We start from the raw sequence: 19670 nt of genomic DNA on the forward strand, positions 1-19670 counted from the left end.
CTCCTACAATAAGTAATTTTCTCTAATGATCAAACAGTACTTATGCATCAAATCACTTATCGGTGCTGTCCTCAGTCAGCAACTTTGCAAATGTAAAAATAATAACAGCAAATGGAAAACAGATGGGCCATCAGATTACATAACATAGGTGCTGTGTAAGACCACTGGTAGACCTATGGGAATTTATACATGAGTAATATATTATGTATATATTACTGATAATAATATAATCATATTTTTTTTATCACTTCTTCATGTATTAAGTATACTAACAATTACAAGTAATAATCTTTATGCCAGACCCAAAATATGATCAGTTTATTGGTTTGTAGTACTTTGTTTTGCTTTTAAAGCAAAGCAACCTAAATATGGCCTTTAGGCATTATTTTGACACACAGAATACTGATTTATTTTTTTAATGAAGACATTTCATGGTTTTAAACAGATTCAAACATAAAATGAAACACTTGTTTACTGGATTATACTGGGTAATTTACCAATAAAACATAGACAATATTTCAAATATGTTCATAATATCCATCTAACTGAGGTTAAGGGAGCTGTACAGGTGGGCCTACCTGGTAGTGGACTGGCCCCGGTGGTTGGCACCTGTTTGTTTTTGGTGAGTGAATGTTTTTACATCTTCACAACCGTAGAGACTTAAAGGTCCCATATCGTGCTCATTTTCAGGTTCATACTTGTATTTTGTGTTTCTACTAGAACATGTTTACATGCTGTAATGTTAAAAAAAACATTTATTTTCCTCATACTGTCGGCCTGAATATGCCTGTAGTCACCCTCTGTCTGAAACGCTCCGTTTTAGCGCATTTCGACAGAATTGCGGCGAAATTGCAACAGAATTGCGTTGCTAGGCAACAGCTTGGGTCCATGTGTACTTCCTGTCAGCTGATGACATTCACATACACTGCAACCAGGAATAAACTGGGACACATTTAGAATGTTTACATTTAAAACTGTGTCAAGGGTCTAAATATTGTATATTTGTGACATCACAAATGGACAAAATCCTGACAGCTTGTTTCAAATGCAGAGTTTCTGAACACGGGCTGTGTGTATCTCTCTGTGGATTGAGTGTTTCGATACTTTCACAGTATTTATATAGGACTTAAGCCGGCTTTATAATAAAAAACATGAAAATCTCACTTTTTTATAATATGGGACCTTTAATAATAATCGACTTGCTTTGCATTTCAACATTCACATTCATTCCCAGTGGTGGACAGGTGTGAACCAACTGTAAAAGTTTATATTTAACCAAGCTAAAGTGAGCGTTTGTAAATCTTATACATGCCGAATAAAGCAGTGGAAACAAAGGAATATATAAATATGTTCATGTTATGTTATATCTGAGTGGAACTTTGACAAAAAACAAAACAAAGTTAAAAGTGTCTCATTTTCTAACGGAGTTCAGCCGGAAGTTCTCTCCATAGAACGGTGCGTGTCGGAATTCGGCTACATACGTCATTACGTTTTGACGGTGACGTAACGTACTACGCGTTTAAAGATGTCGGCTCGCAGTGCCCGACAGGTCGTGTGTTGTGAAACAGCTTGTTATCACCACAGAAACAGCATGTTAGATGCTTTATGACAGCTTATTATAGGTTTTTAATAAATAATACAACTGCGGAACTGTTTGTGAAGATGTCGCAGCGTTAGGTTACGTAGCTTGATAGTATTTAAAGATGGTAACAGGTACCTGAATGCAACTATCTGAAACAACAACATCAGTCAGAGAGAGTCAACATGTTCCCGGCTACATGCTCACGACTGTGCCGCAAAGCCTTGTCCATCCGAGGACAGAGGACACTGAGTCTGTTCCCCAACTCCGGCTCTTCTAACTGGAGTAAAGTGGTGTCTGACGCGGAGAAGATCGTCGGCTATCCGACCTCCTTCATGAGCCTCCGCTGCCTGCTCAGTGATGAGTTCAGTAACGTTGCGATGCACGTCAAGAAGCTCATCGGGACGCAACACCCTCTACTCAACACGGCCAGGTAACACTGTTAAAACTCACACAGTTAATGCCACTATGGACATTCACTCAAGTACAAGTTTGAGGTACTTTACTTGAGTATTTACTTTATACTTCTACTCTATTACATCTCAGAGGGACTGTCATCTAACAGCTGCTGCTGCCCAGCAGTTACAAGTTTGCCACTCCATAACCAGCTGCAATATTAATGTGAGGTATACAGTAATGCATCAACAATTATTATACAATATATATAACATATTTGTTTATTTGTTTTGTTTATTTGTTTATTTATTTTGCACAATTTAACACACAAATAAATGAATAATACACAGTGCAGGAAGAGGCAAAAAAAAACACTGGGCTTATCTGAAGCCTCCACCTAGAGACAAGATTAATATAAAGAAATAATAAGACTTCATAATAGTGATAACAAACAGTTAGAACAAGATATATTTAACAATAACAGTACAGTAAATATATAAAAAAAGACAAGTGTGTGTGTGTGTGTGTGGGTGGGTGGAAGGAAGTGTATGGTTAGTGTTTGTGAGGAGGATATTGATTTAAATATCTATAAAGACTTCTGGGCAATCGTAACCAAACAACACTGTGAGTGGGAAACCCCCCCCCCAAAAAAACATAAAACAGATACATGGACAACGTGGGGAAAAGCAATTACAAGACAGCAATTAAATGACCCTTTAAGCGACTTTTGAAACATTTGACAGATGAACAGTTTTTTGATAGATGTGAATAGCTACTCCATAATATTATTCTGACATGGGCTATTCTGCATAATAATATATACTTTTACTGTGATACTTTCAGTATATTTTGATTCTAAAACGTTTGTACTTTTACTTATGTAAGATTTTGAATGCAGGACTTAAACTTGTAACAAAGTAATTTATACACTGTGTTATTACTAGTAAAGGTTCTGAGTACTTCTTCCACAACTGCTGAAATTATTCCGGTTTCTTCTGAGCTCTGATTTAGGGCTTTCTCCTCCATGGAGGAAACACCAAACCAAACTATGTTCAAAAAGCTGGCAAAATAACACGACACTGTCTGTCTGTCTGTCAGTGAAGCTTCAAAGATAGATAATGAACTTTTTTTATTTTTAAATCTTTTTATTGAACTTTTCCAACATATGCATTTACTTGTCACAAAAAGACAATAATCAACATCACAGCTCGACAAAATACACTAATCCCAATGTACAAACAGACATACATACAAGAACAAAGCAACAACACACAAAAACAATACTGCCTAACTCTCTGAGGGTGGGAATAGAGGTTCAGCGAGCCTATACTTAATGCAAACTTTTGTTCAAAGTAGGAAAGGAAAGGCTTGTAGACTTTAAAAAATGTCTTTACTGAGCCCCTCGAGGAGTATTTAAGATTTTTATTTAAGATGTGCTATAACACTTTCCACCCATTTTACAATGTAATGGTGGTTTGGCAGATTTCCAGTGAATCAAAACCAACCGTTGTGCCAATAACGACAGAACACTGTGCACCTGTAAGTGCAAACACTCCAGGAGCTATTACAAATAATTCCTGGGTCCGGTCGTATCTCCTTACTACAGATATTAGAAAATGTTTCAAAGGTGGCCCACAAGAATGGTACAAGATCTGGGCAGCTCCAAAACATATGCTACAGAGTGGCTTCATCCTGATGACAGCGGTAGCAGGTTTTATCTAATGCTGGGAACATCTTTGCTAGTCTGCTTCTTTAGTTTAGTCTATGTATGGCTAATGGCTAATGCTTATGGATGTCCAATGAGTTCCGGAAACTGCAGACTGCCATACTTCATCAGAAATGTCAGTCCCAAAGTTTTTAGCCCACTGCTCCCCAAGATGGTTCAAAGAAGGGGAGAATTGAACTGTACAGTTTGGATATCAGGCCTCGCTGCAGAAGGTCCCAGTCTAGAAATTCCTCTATCTAACCCCACAGTGGTGGAGATGGGAGATAATGAACTTTTATAAGAGGATACAGGTTATTCTTTGAATAACTCTATTTGGGAATGACTATAATCCACCAATCGGTAATGAGTAATAAAACCACTGAACAAGATAAGGATAAAAACAAAAAACAAACAGTACATATGGCTTATTGGTGAAAGATCATGAATGCAGTATTCCATTCCAGTATCCATTGGCAGCACTCCTCTTACTGTGGGTTGATATGTATGACTATTTAAGAACCACACACAAACATAAACACACTTGACCCCACCTGCGGATGCATTCATAGTATCCCCTTTCATTAGTCCATAGGCATGTGGGTCAACAATTGTTTGTAATCAATAAATCAATACATTTTTTTCAGTCAAGCAACAAGCATTGTCAGTGACTGGTGTCTCTTATGATAGCTATCAGACGCTATATTCAGTGTATTATTTTGTGATAACCACCTAAAATGAATCTGTGTGCATCATACTTATTAGGTGTGTATAATGTGCTGAGGAGCATGTTGCTGAGGGGAGTTTTGCCCAGGTGGATTGTGGTGTTAGCACAGTAGAATAGTCAGACTGAAACCCAGAAAATGCATGGTCTTTATCCTTTATGACATCCTCACAGCCACTCATATGACTCACAATCTGCTATTGTTGTAAAGGTCTAACAAAAATGCTGATATTTAACCGTTGGAGCCACGCTCCTGGGAATTCTCATCATAAAAACGTCATCATTTCGTAACAGCCCTCTTAGACAACATGTGGAATATAATGGAATTGAGGTTTTAGTGTGTTTTCCTCTTACCATCCATCTTTGTAGTGTTAAACATTATGATTGTTTCCTGAACTTTGACTTGTGCACTCTCACCAGACTCGTGAAGCACTTCATCGATTTGAGAAACTCTTCAATTTTGATAGTTGCAGTTACTTCAGAACAGGGTCAAGGTTGTCGTCCAACATTAGTCAGAAATCTTTAACATTTGACTATTGGATATTAGGAAAAGATAAGTTACAATCCCATATAAACTATTACATGTACATGAATGCATTTCTTTCCTCCAAAAACATTTGCAAAGCTGATTATTTAAAAGTAATTAAATCAAGAATTACATCCGTGTTTACTAGCGTGCAGTCTTCTTCTTCCCTATCTTTGTTGGCACATTGCTGCATATCTTGGTGTGCCACCTGTTGATCTGTAGGATAGCGCGGAGCCATCGGCAGGTGTGTACAGTGTATGTGCATGTGGAAGAAGTATTCAGATCTTTTACCAAAATTACCAATAAAACAATGTAAAAATACATCTGTTACAAGTGAAATGCCTGCATTCAAAATAATACTTCAGTTATTTAAGCTCAGAAGTATTAAGTATAATGTACTTAAAGTATCAAAAGTAAAAGTAGTGGTTGTGACTGATATATTGTTATATATGACCTTATTAGATTGTTCTACTGATGCATCAATGTGTAAGAGCCGTGTTACTGTTGTAGCTGATAGAGAGGTCGCTCATTTAACTTCTTTTATACACATTTAGCTACCGTAGTCCAGTGGCTCCGAACCCAGGGGTTACAAGATAAATCTGAGGGGTCATGAGATGACTGATGGGAGAGGAAAGATGAAAAAACTAAGTTCTGATACACATTTATATTCTTTTTTAAAAAAAAAAACTTTTCTCTCTTATTTGCTTTTTATGTAAAACATTGTATAACTTGTTCAATTTATGTTTTTTTTAAATGTAAAATTTCAATCTGAAAAGTAACTAGTAAGTACAGCTGCCGAATAAAGGTAATGAAGTACAATTTATTTCCCTCTGAAATGTAGTGAAATTATTACCTTTCCGATCAGTTAATGAGTAATAAAATCAGAGCCACTGAACATGATAAGGATAACAGCACATAAGACTTCAGATAAAAAGTTAATGAGTGCAGTATTCCATTATTATTAAAGCTCATCTTGAAATTGCAAGAGAAATTTGGTGAACTTTCAAGAGCAGTTTTGCACTGAAGTTGGTCTATGTAATTGAAATTTTAAATAAAGGGAGCAAAAACAAAGTCATGAATTAGTTTGTCTTTGCATGAATACTTCAGATTCAAGATTGACCAAAAGGCATGACAAATGTCTACTTCACACTACACAAATTTAGCCCTGATTTTCCACTCGCCGACAAAAGCCCCAGATCAGAGGCAAATCCGCATTGGCTCGGCACTTGCACATCGGCGCTCGAGCACTATATGTGAACTGTTCAAAGACGTAAGCCGGTGCATCACAGACGTATTCCAGATATCTAGCAGGTTAAAAAATATCTGGACCTGTCGGGGAGTCGGTCGCGGGTTGAGGGGAAACCTGGCCTCCGGGCTGATATTGGGCAAAGGCAAGGTACACCCACACAGAAAGGCCCCAAGCCAGGTTTGAACCTGCGACCACTGCACCACCACTGCACCACCGTGCAGTGGCGACAGTGCTAAAGCCCTTGACGGAGGGGTCGCCTGTAACAATAACTTTACCGTATGCGTTTCATTTGCAACACGGACCAAAGTTGTTGTTGTACCTACTAGGGTGTTGGATGTTTGCATGAATAAACATAACACAGTGACTGATCTACATATTAACGTGTGGAAACAGGCTATTATGTGAACACGTGTGCCAACAACAACATCAACAAGCATGACTATGCCCATGTCACTTCTCACGTGTGTTTCTGTTACATAAATTAATTTGGAGACCTGATCGGGGAAAGAAAGATCTTGTAGTGTGTGACCAATTGTCGCCGGTCAGTCATGTCGCAGGTAGCCAAAATGACCTGGCCCAGCTTCGGCTCAAACTTGGTATGCCAGAAGAAATAAGTTGGGCCGTATTCGGTTTGCGACTCTGCTGAAACGCAGGATGAGTCTGGCCCTCTCTATACTGGCCCGATTCTCGCTGCCGACACTCCCTTCATTGGGGTAGTGTGATAACCACAGCAGCTTCAAGACTTATTACAATACAGCAAGTTGCGTAGTGGGAACTGTACAGCGATCTTTGAAAGTGGTGAAGTGTGAACTTGGTGTGCAAGTGCAACTCTTAATACTTGTACCACCATTCCCAGTTTGTTCGATAAATCCTATTTTTTTTTTTTGTAAATATTGGTATTAAGGGAAATATTGTACATTGTTTTCCCCTGCAGACGAGGGCAACACTGTTCCTTCTTTTGGGTATAAATCAACTTGATTAGATGTTCTTAAACAGACCTTTGGCCATACGGGCATGTGGTTTTTCATATCCAGTGTTTAGCTATATTTGCACAAAGCCAATAGAGCTGATTTGTGAACTGCAAAGCCACAATTGTGTATTGATGACTGAGGAGCTGTAATAGGTCAAATATTATCCAAACACTTTATGACAGGAGTTGCCGGAGCTTTCTTGTGTTTTTATCAAAGAAATCAGGAACTTGGAGAACCAAGGGAAGAGAACGAGAAGAGAGAGTCCTCAAACTCAATCCCGCCATGCAGACGGGTGTGTTGGAAACAGGAGCCCAAGGGTGTAATAACCTATACACCTAAATCTGATATGACAATCCATTTGGGTGTTGTAGCAGGGGGGGGCGGGGGAAGCAGACCTCTTGACAGTCTGACTCCTCACTGTCAGCTTGGGTTGGCTGGTTCGTATTTCCCACTGTGTCTCCGCCTTAGACGCGCGGCAGATAAAAATATCCACAATAGCAGACAGGCAGACCCTCGTGGAGTTGGGTTTCGGTTTTCCCTTTCCTTTCATTCTCAAAAACTGCAGCTCAGCTAACTTTGCCCCAAAGTCTGGAGTTACAGCGAGGGGACTGCGGCCCAGGAGAAGAAACTTAACTTGCTTTAAGGACAGTCCTTGAGAGTTTGACTCCGACTAGTATTTCCTTTCAGTGTTTTCTCACCTTTTTCTTTTGCAATCTCAAGCCTGATCTTCAATATCTTGATCAATACAATGACCATTAAGATTAGTTTAAAGGACCAGTGCTTGACATTTAGGGGGATCTATTGGCAGAAGTGGAATGTAATATTAAGGGTATAATCACCTGATAATAAAAATCGTTGTGTTTTCATTAGCTTAGAATGAGCCGCTTATATCTACATAGGGAGCAGGTCTTTTTCACGGAGTCTGCCATGTTTCTACAGTAGCCCAGAACGGACAAACCAAACAATGTTAACTTTTCCTGCTTGAGCCAGAGTCGATAACGTTACTCGCTGCCGCTCTCTCTCTCTTTTGCTTCACCACTCACTTCCCAAGTACACACACACACACACTCTAAACACTCTACTCTTACAACAACCGGCGCTAGAGAGGGTCTTCGCGTTTTCGCATAAGCCACCGTAGCAATCCTATACGCTTGGCACACGGGAGAAGTTGTAATCTTCAACCTCACCGCTAGATACCACCAGATCCTACAGACTGTTCCTTTAAATGGTGCCTAACTAACCCGCATATTTCAGCTACATTGTGGACATGAATGAATGTTGAAATTAAACATCCTCTCCGGTCTGTTTTAAAACGTATAAAAATACTCTGTATGGAATTATAATTTGTGTCTTATATGCTTTTCTGATTGATGCCAGACCAAGTCAGGGAATATTTTGCTGAGTAGACGGAAGCACTTGCAACACTGAGCTGCGTCCTATTGAAAATAATTGTTGCCAATGGGCAGCCTTGATATATCTTTACAAAAACAGTGTGTCTTCTCGCATCGCCATCAACTTTTTGATTTAAAGGGGACCTATCATGTTCATATTTCTAGTTTCTTTTTCTAACAGAACATGTTTACATGCTTTAATGTTCAAAAAACACATTATTTTTCTCATACTGTCTGTCTGAATATACCTGTATTCACCCTCTGTCTGAAACGCTCCGTTTTAGCGCCTGTGTCTTTAAGCCCCCCTCCCAAAAAAGCCCACTCTTCTCTGATTGGCTTGTGAGAAAAATATGCTGCACCTTTGTAAAGGTAGTTCTCAAGCAGTGGTCGGTATATTCTAATGAGCCTGCATGTGACAGGAAGGGGAGCCAAATCTGAACGGCTTGTCGAATCACATGTTTTCTGATCAGCCCACAAAAAACTGACGGTGTTGTCTTATTTCACAGTTTGTGGGTTGGTAGGAACTCCAGATACCCAAATGTATGCGCACAAACACTGAAAAAGTGACTTTTCATGATATATCTACTTTAAAGCCTCTGAAAACTTTATTTCAAATCTGCAATATTAACTTTGATTGTTGATTATTTGATCACGAATATGTAAAGTTTGGGGCGGAAAAAACGTAAAGGTACCCTGTGGAGGTTTTGACCACTAATGGCACTATGGAGCGATGGATGTTCTTTTAAGTGGATCCCTGTTTTGTTTGTAATGTGTACATGCAGAAAGGATTATTTTACTGATCGACAGGTGGTAATGCTCCAACAAATGCAGCAATGGATCAGCAAAATACAGGGAAGACCTCTAGCAAGTAAACATGGATGTGAACCTTGCAGGTTTTAAAATGTTATAACAGAATATAATACACACAATGCATTTTAGTGAGTAATACTGATTATAAACAACATTTGTTTACAAGAAAACTCCACAGGGCACCTTTTAATTATTATTTATGAAGAGTTTACCATTCAAAAAATCTGCTTCATCAGAACTTTGTGGGTGTTTGATCAGATTTCATTGTCAGCAGTCTGCCAACAGAAGCAAACACCCCCACTACTGTCATCAGATTCTGATTGAAACGTTGCCAAGTCCTGATTGGTGCATGGCAGTGACATCACTCCTTTCCAACTGAACCCCGCCCAGTTTAAACCAGTGAGAAGAACATGGAGAAAAGCACAAATACAGAAATCTCTCAAGGGAAATAATTAGGGCTGTCAATTGATTCAAATATTTAATCGTGATTAATCGCATGATTGTCCATAGTTAATCTCAATTAATTGCAAATTAATCACACAGTTTTTTTATCTGTTCAAGTATTTAATACTCTTATCAACATGGGAGTGGGCAAATATGCTTGCTTTGTGCAAATGTAAGTATATATTTATTATTGGAAATCAATTAACCACACTAAACAATGACAAATGTTGTCCAGAAACCCTCACAGGTACGGCATTTAGCGTAAAAAAATATGCTCAAACCATGACATGTCTCATGTCACATCGAACTGCAGCCCAATAGGCAACACCAGCTGTCAGTGTGTCAGTGTGCTGACTTGACTATGACTTGCCCCAAACTGCATGTGATTAGCATAAAGTGGGCATGTCTACCATACCCTGGGTACCCATAGAACCCATTTTCATTAACATATCTTGAGGTCAGAGGTCAAGGGACCACTTTGACAAAATTTAGCGTAATTTCATAGTGTCATTTATCCTCCTTTTTGACAAGCTAGTATAACATGATTGGTACCATTGTATTCCTTATGTTTTTCCTTCCATGTTTTTTCATATGATCATAGTATCTTCACTCTAGCTTTAAAACGGAGCCCGCTACAACCTAAAAATCGCAAATTGCGTTAATGCATTAAAGAAATTAGTGGCGTTAAAACAAAATTGTGTTAAGGCGTTATTATCGCGTTAACTTTGACAGCCCTAGAAATAACCAAAACTGTTTTCACTTTTGCAGAAAATTATGTGTTGGATCCTTTTGCTCGTAGTAAGAAGCTGATAAGAAGATATGTTTTCAGAGTCTTTAAAACCAACTGTGAAGTGTTTTGGCAAGAGGCGCATCCCCACACCATAGAGAACCACCTGCTTTACTCTCCAGGCTTTTTGGAATTGTGAGAATCAAGTCCTGGAAATTGGAATAAACCGTTGGGCAATTTTCCAAACAAACATAGCATCATCATATTCTATAAAGGGCTCAGAGGTAGAGCGGGTCGTCCACCAATTCGAAGGGTGATGGTTCGATCCTCGGCACCTCCGGTCCACATGTCGAAGTGTCCTTAGGCATGTGCCATCAGTGTGTGAATGAGCATTTAGATTAGATCCTGCTGGGCAGGTTGGCAAATTGCATGGCAGCCTCTGCCATCAGTGTATGAATGTGTGTGTGAATGTAGTGTAAAGCTCTTTGAGTGGTCAGAAGACTAGAAAGGCGCTATATAAATGCAGGTCCATTTACCATTTAGTAAGGTATATGCTTTGCACAGTAGAGACTGATGCATTGCATAAATTCTGTCCTTAAAGAGGATTTCAGCCCAGTCTGCTCTGATTGGTCAGCTGGCCCACTCTGTTGTGATTGGTCAACCGAACCAAACCGCTCCAGCTTTGCTCTAGCTAGCTTTGTCTGAGGGTGTGCCAAAACTAGCCGCTAGGCATTATGCATATGTGTTATTTGGTGACATCACCACGTTACGGAAGAAAAAGGCGGGACTTTAAGCAAGGTGTTTCAGGCAGTTCAGGAACAGTGTTTCTGTGGGGGAGAGGAACTCTCTTTGGCGTGGACTTTGGGCTTTGTAACTTCTCACACCATTTACATGCACAACAAAACTATATAACACACTAAAGGAAAGGGAAACAGCACAAAGCAGAATAGGTCCTCTTTAAGAAAAAGTGCTGGCATATTGGGCACATTCATTCATTCTTTGGGGAAAAAAAGGCAGACAAAGGATCAATACACCACCACACATGTGAGGTCATAAATTTGCATGCATTAATTCCAGCCCCCTGCAAACGGCGACTAAAGTTACTGAATTCCTGCGCTGCAGTTTGCGGAGCAGAAGGCGTGGCGACCTGTTCACAACCCTTTAAAAAGACAGCAGCCCATTTCTCTCTCTCCGCTCCCTCTCTCCCTCTCTGTAGCCCTCACTATCTCTCGTCCTCCACATCCCCACCCCTTTGCGGGAGGGCGGTTGTGATTGATTGATGTATGCTGGTGTGGATAGTGACATAAATATTAATCATCTGCCACCCTCAGGCCACTGGCTTAACCGGACTCCCCAAGAAGGAGAGCAGCTTCATCATTTTTGCTCTCTAGCCATTTTCTTCTGCTTCTGCATTCATCAGTGCACCAGGCTATAGTCCCTATTTTCCAATTGAGTAGAAATTTAGAGTGACCATAAATAAATCTCATGAGCTGCGATGAAAGACAGCCCGACATAATGTCAGCTGTATCGTAAATTTTTTTGGGGGAAAAGCAGCGTGAGGTTTTTTTTTTTTTTCTTTCAGCACCAGAACACTGAATCACCAGTGTATTTCTTCTGTCATCTTTTTCTGGCATTCTCATTTCTGTCTGGCCTCTATTCCCTCCATCTCTCTCCGTCCGTCCCCTCCCTCTCTTCATGCTTTATCTCTCACATCCACTCTCTGTCTCGGGTTCCTCCACCTCCCCCTGTGGTGCAGGGGTGGGTCAGAGAGGGTGGGGGCTCGGGGTAGGCGGCGGGGTGGTGAGGCCGCTGTCTGGGCATCGAGCGGAGGGGGGGGCGTGGCCGCTTGTCTGCCTCGGAGCCCCTAACGAGAGCGTGATTCATGGCACAAGGGGCTCCCATAGGGACAGGATTAGAGGTGCTCTGTCTAACCGCTCCCCAGAGAGAGTAAAAAGATATTTAATCTGCCCACCACGCAGGCAGCAGCTACCTCTGGGCTCCGTGTGCGTCTTTGTGGGTGTGTTTCTGTCACCCCCTCGCCTTCCCCTCCACCCCCTCAAACCCAAAAGAAAAATACAGTCCTACAGCAAAACTGATCAATTATATTCCTGTACTGTTTTCTACCATGTAGATGAATTCAGTTCAACAATCCTTTAACATTTTGTAGTACAATTTGCGTTGTCATCAGGATGCAAGTTTCGTTGTGTTGCTTTGTTTCATCCTTTGTCCAACAGAATGGTCTATAATGAATGGCCAAGACCTGCAATTCCATTAAGAAAAGATCAAATAGCACCAAACTAATGTGCAGGACTAAGCTACTACTATATAGTATATATATTATATTACATGTTTGTTTTAAATTGTCCTGTGTGATTTAGCATTTTCTTTTTTCCTCATTGTGTTATGATATGCCTTTCAAACATGATTATGGAAGGAATACAAACACCCTTAAAGCTGCTATAATCAATATTCCTATATTAACAATAGCTCAAATGACTAATTGTAATGTGAAAGGTATGGTTCATAGTGACAAACCCACAGAGAATTATCAGCCGACTGTGCAGCTCCCCTCAGCTCTATGTAGTATTTCAGCGTCTTTTTAACTCATTGTTTTGGTTGACGTAGAATGTTTATAACGAATGGACGGAGTCACCGTGACATCACCCATTGGTTTGTGAGCTACTGTTTTGAAGCCTTGAGTTCGGCATTTTGGCCGTCGTCATCTTGGTTTTTGGCCGTCACCACCTTGATTTTTGGCCATCGCCATATTTGTTTTTGCCTGTTGCTATCTTGATTTTTGGCCGTCGCTATCTTGGTTTTTAGCCGTCGCCATCTTGGTTTTATGTATACAGTACATAACACGAGAGGATGGTGCTACATGTAAGTACCATTGAACAATTGAACGCTGAATAAGACGTTTTCAGGTAACCAAATAATATATGTATAATTAACTTTAATGACCTGAAAGCACACTGTGAAAGGCTTAGAGTTCCAAGACGAATACGCGAACAACACCCAGACCGGACAACGTCATGGTAACAATCTGTCAATCACAAGGTAGCCACTCCCTAAAGCATACCCTGCTTTATGGTCTGTTTTACTCTAAATGGGATCATAATTTACTAAATGAACATTATGCTGTATTGAAGAAGACTTGAAACTAGCGATTGAGGCCATAAACTCATGTTTACAATGTTTACTGAGGAAATAAATCAAGTGAGAAGTAGGGTCAATCAGACATACAATCAGACTTCTTTTTGCAACCAGAGGAGTCGCCCCCTGCTGGCTATTAGAAAGAATGCAGGTTTAAGGCACTTCCGCTTTGGCTTCATTCTTCAGACCCGGAGGTTGCACACTGCTCATTAACTTTACTGTTTCGCTTTAGTCTCACCGCTGTGAATAATAATTAATTTGCATATTATTTGTCAAACACTATTATAACCACCATGATGATTAGCAACCTTTACATTGCATTTCACACTGAGCACCTGCCTTGAAACCAGCAGGACTGCAGAAAAAAGCACCTTACTTTGGATGTAATATGTCAGCTAACATGATTTCCCTTCCACTATTTAAACCACATAGTTTCAGCTATGCATGCTGGATGTTTTCAAGCTGTTGCTGGTTCTTAAACATTGCTCATTAAAACGGGGTGAAGCAGTGGGAAGAGGTGTAACTGGAATCAGACTCTTCACAACAGATGGCAGCAGGGTGTAGGGAAAGATGTTAGAAACATAAATGCTGCATGTTGCTCCCTTTTTAAAAACCCTTTGCTGCTCAGCAAGATTGGACTTCATACTGTATTGTGACATTTTGTGAACGCTGTGACGAACTTGGCATTCAGTTTGCCTGCCAGTACAGTGTGTCTGCTTTTATTGGCTAGGACTAAGAGGAAAAAGTTTTCCTACAGAGCTAACGGTCTGTGTATCCTTATTACTTAAAGTACATAGTTTTGGATGTTTGTCTACTTGTATTTTAATCTACTGATGGTATTTCTTTGCAGGGGCTACGTCTTCGACAGCAAGAACCACCTTCAGACGAGGGGACTGATCGTACTGCTGCTGTCGAAAGCGGCGGGGCCAAGCCGTGCAGCCTCCGGTCTTCTGCCTCAGGACATGGTCTGCGGCATCTACCCGACGTAAATAACCTGAACTTATTGACTAAAAAAACTGTGCATCATTAGGTGTTCAAGCCCCCCCCTTTTTTCAGACGTCAAATTCCTGTGAGATGGTACATTGTAGACATAAAGTATGACATTTTCACCAATGATTGGAAAGTTGTGTGCAAATGCTGCTCAACAAATATGGCCACAATCGGCCTGATGGGAGCGCTGTAATTAAAGGTCAACATTTAGAATTTTGAAAAGTCATAACTCCTACCACTAAACTTGCTACACACATCCATCTATATTCACTCTACAAAAAAAACTCTCGGACCAGTAAAGTCCGCCTGACTAGATTTTCCGCCATTTAGATTTTTTTTGAAAAACATATTTGTGACATCTCCTCCCAAACCGTAGGTCCGATTTTGTACCAAAGTTTCTGTGGATCATTATTGGACCAAGCTTATCAAAAGTCATCAAAAGCTTGTTGATATCTCATTGAATTTTGAAGATACTGACAAATGAACATCAATATACCTAACTACACAACCGTTGGGCCAATCATATGTTCACGTAAGTACCTGAACATACCTTGAAAGTTTCATTGAAATCGATCACTAGTGGGCGCTGCAAATGCAACGATCTGTCCGATCGCCATAAAACCTGTTAGTTACCTCCGTCAAGGCCAAAGGCCTAGGAAAGAGGTTATGTTTTCACCGGCGTTGGTTTGTTTGTTGATTTGTCCGACCTGTAGATTCAGCGTTTTTTCACATTAAACTTGTGAAATTACAGTTGAGTTCGACCAAAGCACACTTGGTGATTGTTGGAAAGACGGTTTAGGTGAGTTTTACTTTCTTTCTGTCCAGTTTGATTGAAGTGTTTTACGCTGCTCTGCTACGTACAGCTGATCTCAACATAAACAAAAATACACGTGGATGATGGCACAAGTTGCACGGAGAGGGGAGCAATCACACTCGGGCAGCTTTGCGGAGGTCTGCGTTCTCCGAGTGCCATTCTAGTTATCTTTAATACTTGTGTCGGAAAGTGTCAAAGGTCTAGACCCCCCCTCCCCGCTTTCAACTTCTAATGGTCTATGTCGGCTTGAACCCCGGAATTGCTGCTTGCGGCTATATTTTGACGTTGGTTTGAGTCACAAGATGTTTAGACGTTAAGGACAACAGGTTCTGTGAATGCACCGCAGCTTTGCCTATTACTAATTAGATCCATCATAGCATCGACTATCCAGGAAGCTGTTCTTCTGGCTTTGTTCTTGTTTTGTTGATTTCTTCTCACACTTCCTGACATCTGCTAGACTCCCTGAACACTTTGCATGTTTGACTTTACAGCTTTAGATGGTGCAAGTATCAACATCAGCAGGATGCACTGATGAATTGTCCTCCTATGCAGGAAATTCCCTAAAGCCTGGCTACCTGTGAAAAAATGTAATTGGTTGCTATTGTATAAAAAAAAAGAAAACATTGCATAAGAACATTATGCCCTTGAGAATTTTCTCAAACATTAAATGGTGTCTACCAACTTTAATAACAGTCATAAAGCGAATTATGGCCATATCATACCACAGCTAGTTTTCCTCCAAGCAACTTCTTTGGTTCAATACAAGCTGGTAATTCAAATCCACAGCTCTTGGTTGGTATTTGTAACCACACACTAATCTTTTCCATTCTCATTGTATGTGCTGCTTGGGAGAAAACAGTGGGCAGTAAACATGTGTAACGTTGCATTGTAGAGCCATAAATGTGCATGGCAAGCATACCAAGAAAGGCGATGCCACTTTTGTCCCCGTTACATGGCTGCTGAAGGATAAATAGTGAAATAATATCCTTGTGTCAGGTAATTCTATCTTGTCCTCTGTGGTTATCATCCATATCAATTCCTGTAAATGAAGCACTACATCATCTCGCGAATATGATGGAATGTGGGGGGGGCAATACAACCACAGTTACAAGATGGGATGGGTTTTTTATTTGTTTATATTCAGATCGAGCTAATTGGGGGGAAAAAAACGTTTCAAAAAGTCCTGCTTTGTATTCAAAAATGTAATAAATAATTATAAGGAGATGTATTCGACTAAAAAATGGCCTAAAAGATTTTTTCATGCAAACTTACTAAACAGAGCAACATCCAAACAGCAGTTTCACCTAATGGATGTTTGCATTTAAAAGAACATATCTCAATTCTTGCTAACAATAGAAGCTAAAATACGTCAGCCTGAAAGTGATATCCTTATTGGGGGCTGTGTGAATATGGTATTGCAGTTTTTAGCCATGCTAGTGCCATGGCTCACGGAGTGGCTGCGTCGGCTGGTCCACCATTTTGGTTCAGATGGAAATATCTCAACAAATGTTTGAAAGGCGGATTGCAATGGAACTTTGTACGGACACTCATGGTCCCCAGAAGACCATGAGTGTCCGGTGGACCACATGGGACCTTATTTCGGAAAAAATAAGAACAGTAGTCAACGGCAAGAGACAAATAATTTTTTGATACCGTTTGAATTGCGCTATGAATCACACATATGATGTTTGTCAATTTAAAACATAATGTTGCAAGTCAAGAAAGTCACAGTTTTGTTGTAAAGCTGTTGAAGTATCAGACTGTGAAAATACATAATTAGAAAGACTCCACACCCAAAAGACGCGTAGTGACGTCTCTCAAACTGAAGCTACGATGCCTTTGTGTTTCGTACTGGGATGAACTCACACCCGCAACGGGTCTCGCTCGTTCTTTCTCTTCCCGGCTGATTTAAAAAAAGACCAGGAGTGGCTGGATAAAACACATCAGGTCAGATAATGTGTAATTTGACGAGAGATGTAGCCCACTGAGCGGTTTCACAAAAAAATAAATGATACTACGACAAACAGCGACTTTCTTCACTTGCAAAATTATGTTTTAAATTGACAAACATCATATGTGTGATTCATGGCGCAATTCAAAACGGGATTGTTGTTGACTTCCGTTCATTTGTTTTCGAAATAAGGTCCCATGGGATCCACCGAAAAGGGAGGGACTTCGCCTCTCTGTATCCTACTGAATCCTATTGACTTCCAATGAAATATCTCTACATCTACTTGATGGATTGCCACAACATTTTATACATTAGTGTTCCACAGAGGATCAATCCTAATGACTGTGGAGATGATCCCCTGACTCTTCTCTAGCGCCACCAGCAGGTTGACATTTGTGGTTTTCAGGGAAATGTCCAGGTTACCATATGATTTAGTAGGATACAGTAGATATTCAGGGTCTTTGTGAACTTTGGTGCTCCCATGACTTTCCATCTAACACCATTATCAGATCAAAATTTCGTTAAAAGTTTGTCCCACTAAACTAATGACATTCCCATCAGCCTCTGTGCATGTAACATACTTAACTAATCTGCGCAACAATTTCTGTTGGCAGCAAAACATTTGCAATTAATTGTCTGTAATTGCTTTTTTATTCTGACACCACCCTCTGGCTAATTATTACTTCATGGCAACTTAAAAAAAATTACTTTTGGTTGTCAACTTTTTAGATCTTAACAGTGAACATTACAACCTCATGGAGTTGCTGGCGTGGCTGTAGACTCTTTGGTTTTGTTAGAACATAAATAAAAAGAATATTAATGTCTGGAATAGATGTAATAAACTCTGACATATATTGATTTCATTTTAGTGTTAAATGCAGTGTTAATGTGCTGCTGTTAAAATGCTTCAGGTAGCACCCCAAGATCCTCCCTGGCGTTCTCACACACATTGACTACCAGCGTGCGGCTCAGAACGGGGACGTGTGCCAAGTGGTTTCCAGAAGTGACTGCTGTGTTTGGCGTGGCCGCGCGCTGGGTGCCTGAAAGGCTTCTTTCTTACTGCTAGCTGGCACAAGGCGCATGTGTGTAGCGGAGCCGTGTCTGTGCAGAAACATCCTAATATTAGAACTAATTGGAATAACCCGGGCGCCATGGAAGTGCGCTCGAGTCCCGTCCTTTTTTCTGGGGCTGCGAGGCCGACCCGTGTCGGCGGGTTGTGTCTCACACTGCAGGACGAGTCATTACACACTTGCCTTGTGTCACAACCTGGCACTCGCATCACCGTGACACTGGATCACTGAATCCAACATGCAGCATTCCCTCACTCGTGTGTGATGGATAGTCTAAACCCAAACACACGTACACACACACACACAGCATGACTTGATCACCTCATTTGCACTATCTTGCTCTCTCTTTCTCTCCCCACAGCAATCCCCCTACCTCTCCTGGGCTCATTAGCACCTCTGATGGAAGAGATGGAGGGATGGAGGGAGTTGGGGTGGGGCGGGTTTAGGGGGGTGATTGAAACCTCCGGGGGATGGTCTCCTCCCTCCTGACAGGCAGCATTTGTAAAACATTTCCCACTCTGCTGCCTGACACTGATGATTCACCAAAGCACCACCATGATAGATGGATGGATGGATAGACAGATGGATGGATGGATGGATGGATGGATGGATAGATAGACAGATAGATAGATAAATAGATAGATAGATAGACAGACAGACGGATGGATAGAAACACACACAGATAGTCCAACTTGTACCCACCACACCTCTTAATTTCTTGTGACAAATGAAAGCCATGCCACCGAACACATCCCGCAGCCTGTCTGATGGACAGGCCACCTCTTTAAATCACACACAGGGACGCGCACACATCTGAAAGGCTGTATTTGATGGCGAGGCAGACTGCAGAGGGAGGAAAATGGAACAGAACAGTCAGGACAAGGGGCGTGGTGAGGGGCGTTACACCTCGGCAAGATGGCATCGGTTGCTATGCAACTGGGCACCAAAGCTATTTATACACCGGCCCCCTTGTCCCCCTTTTTTTCCTCCCCGAGCTCCACTGCTACTGATCAGGACTGCTGGATTGGAGGCACAGCTTTGGGATGTGTATCCACCGGGGTTCCACTGATTTGGTTTTTTTTGGTGGCAGGTACTTTGTGCCATTGTTCAGTACTTTAAAATCAAAAATTCAAAGCGAGTCCAAGGGTGGTGTGTTTCCTCATTCTAATTAAT

The 19670-nt window shown here is 40.9% G+C and overlaps 1 protein-coding gene across 1 annotated transcript in view; it reads left to right on the forward strand.

The window, feature by feature from the left end:
- The first annotated feature begins 1511 nt into the window (after nucleotides 1-1511).
- The window catches only part of pdss2 (prenyl (decaprenyl) diphosphate synthase, subunit 2), a 36704-nt gene continuing 18545 nt past the window's right edge, over nucleotides 1512-19670 (forward strand). Inside the window, exons 1-2 of the mRNA XM_037796423.1 lie at nucleotides 1512-2012; nucleotides 14523-14657. Coding sequence (XP_037652351.1) covers nucleotides 1765-2012; nucleotides 14523-14657 — 383 coding nt within the window. The 5' untranslated portion in view covers nucleotides 1512-1764. The remainder of the gene's footprint in view (nucleotides 2013-14522; nucleotides 14658-19670) is intronic.

This window comes from Sebastes umbrosus, chromosome 16, assembly GCF_015220745.1.
Source record: "Sebastes umbrosus isolate fSebUmb1 chromosome 16, fSebUmb1.pri, whole genome shotgun sequence".
Classification (NCBI taxonomy): domain Eukaryota; kingdom Metazoa; phylum Chordata; class Actinopteri; order Perciformes; family Sebastidae; genus Sebastes; species Sebastes umbrosus.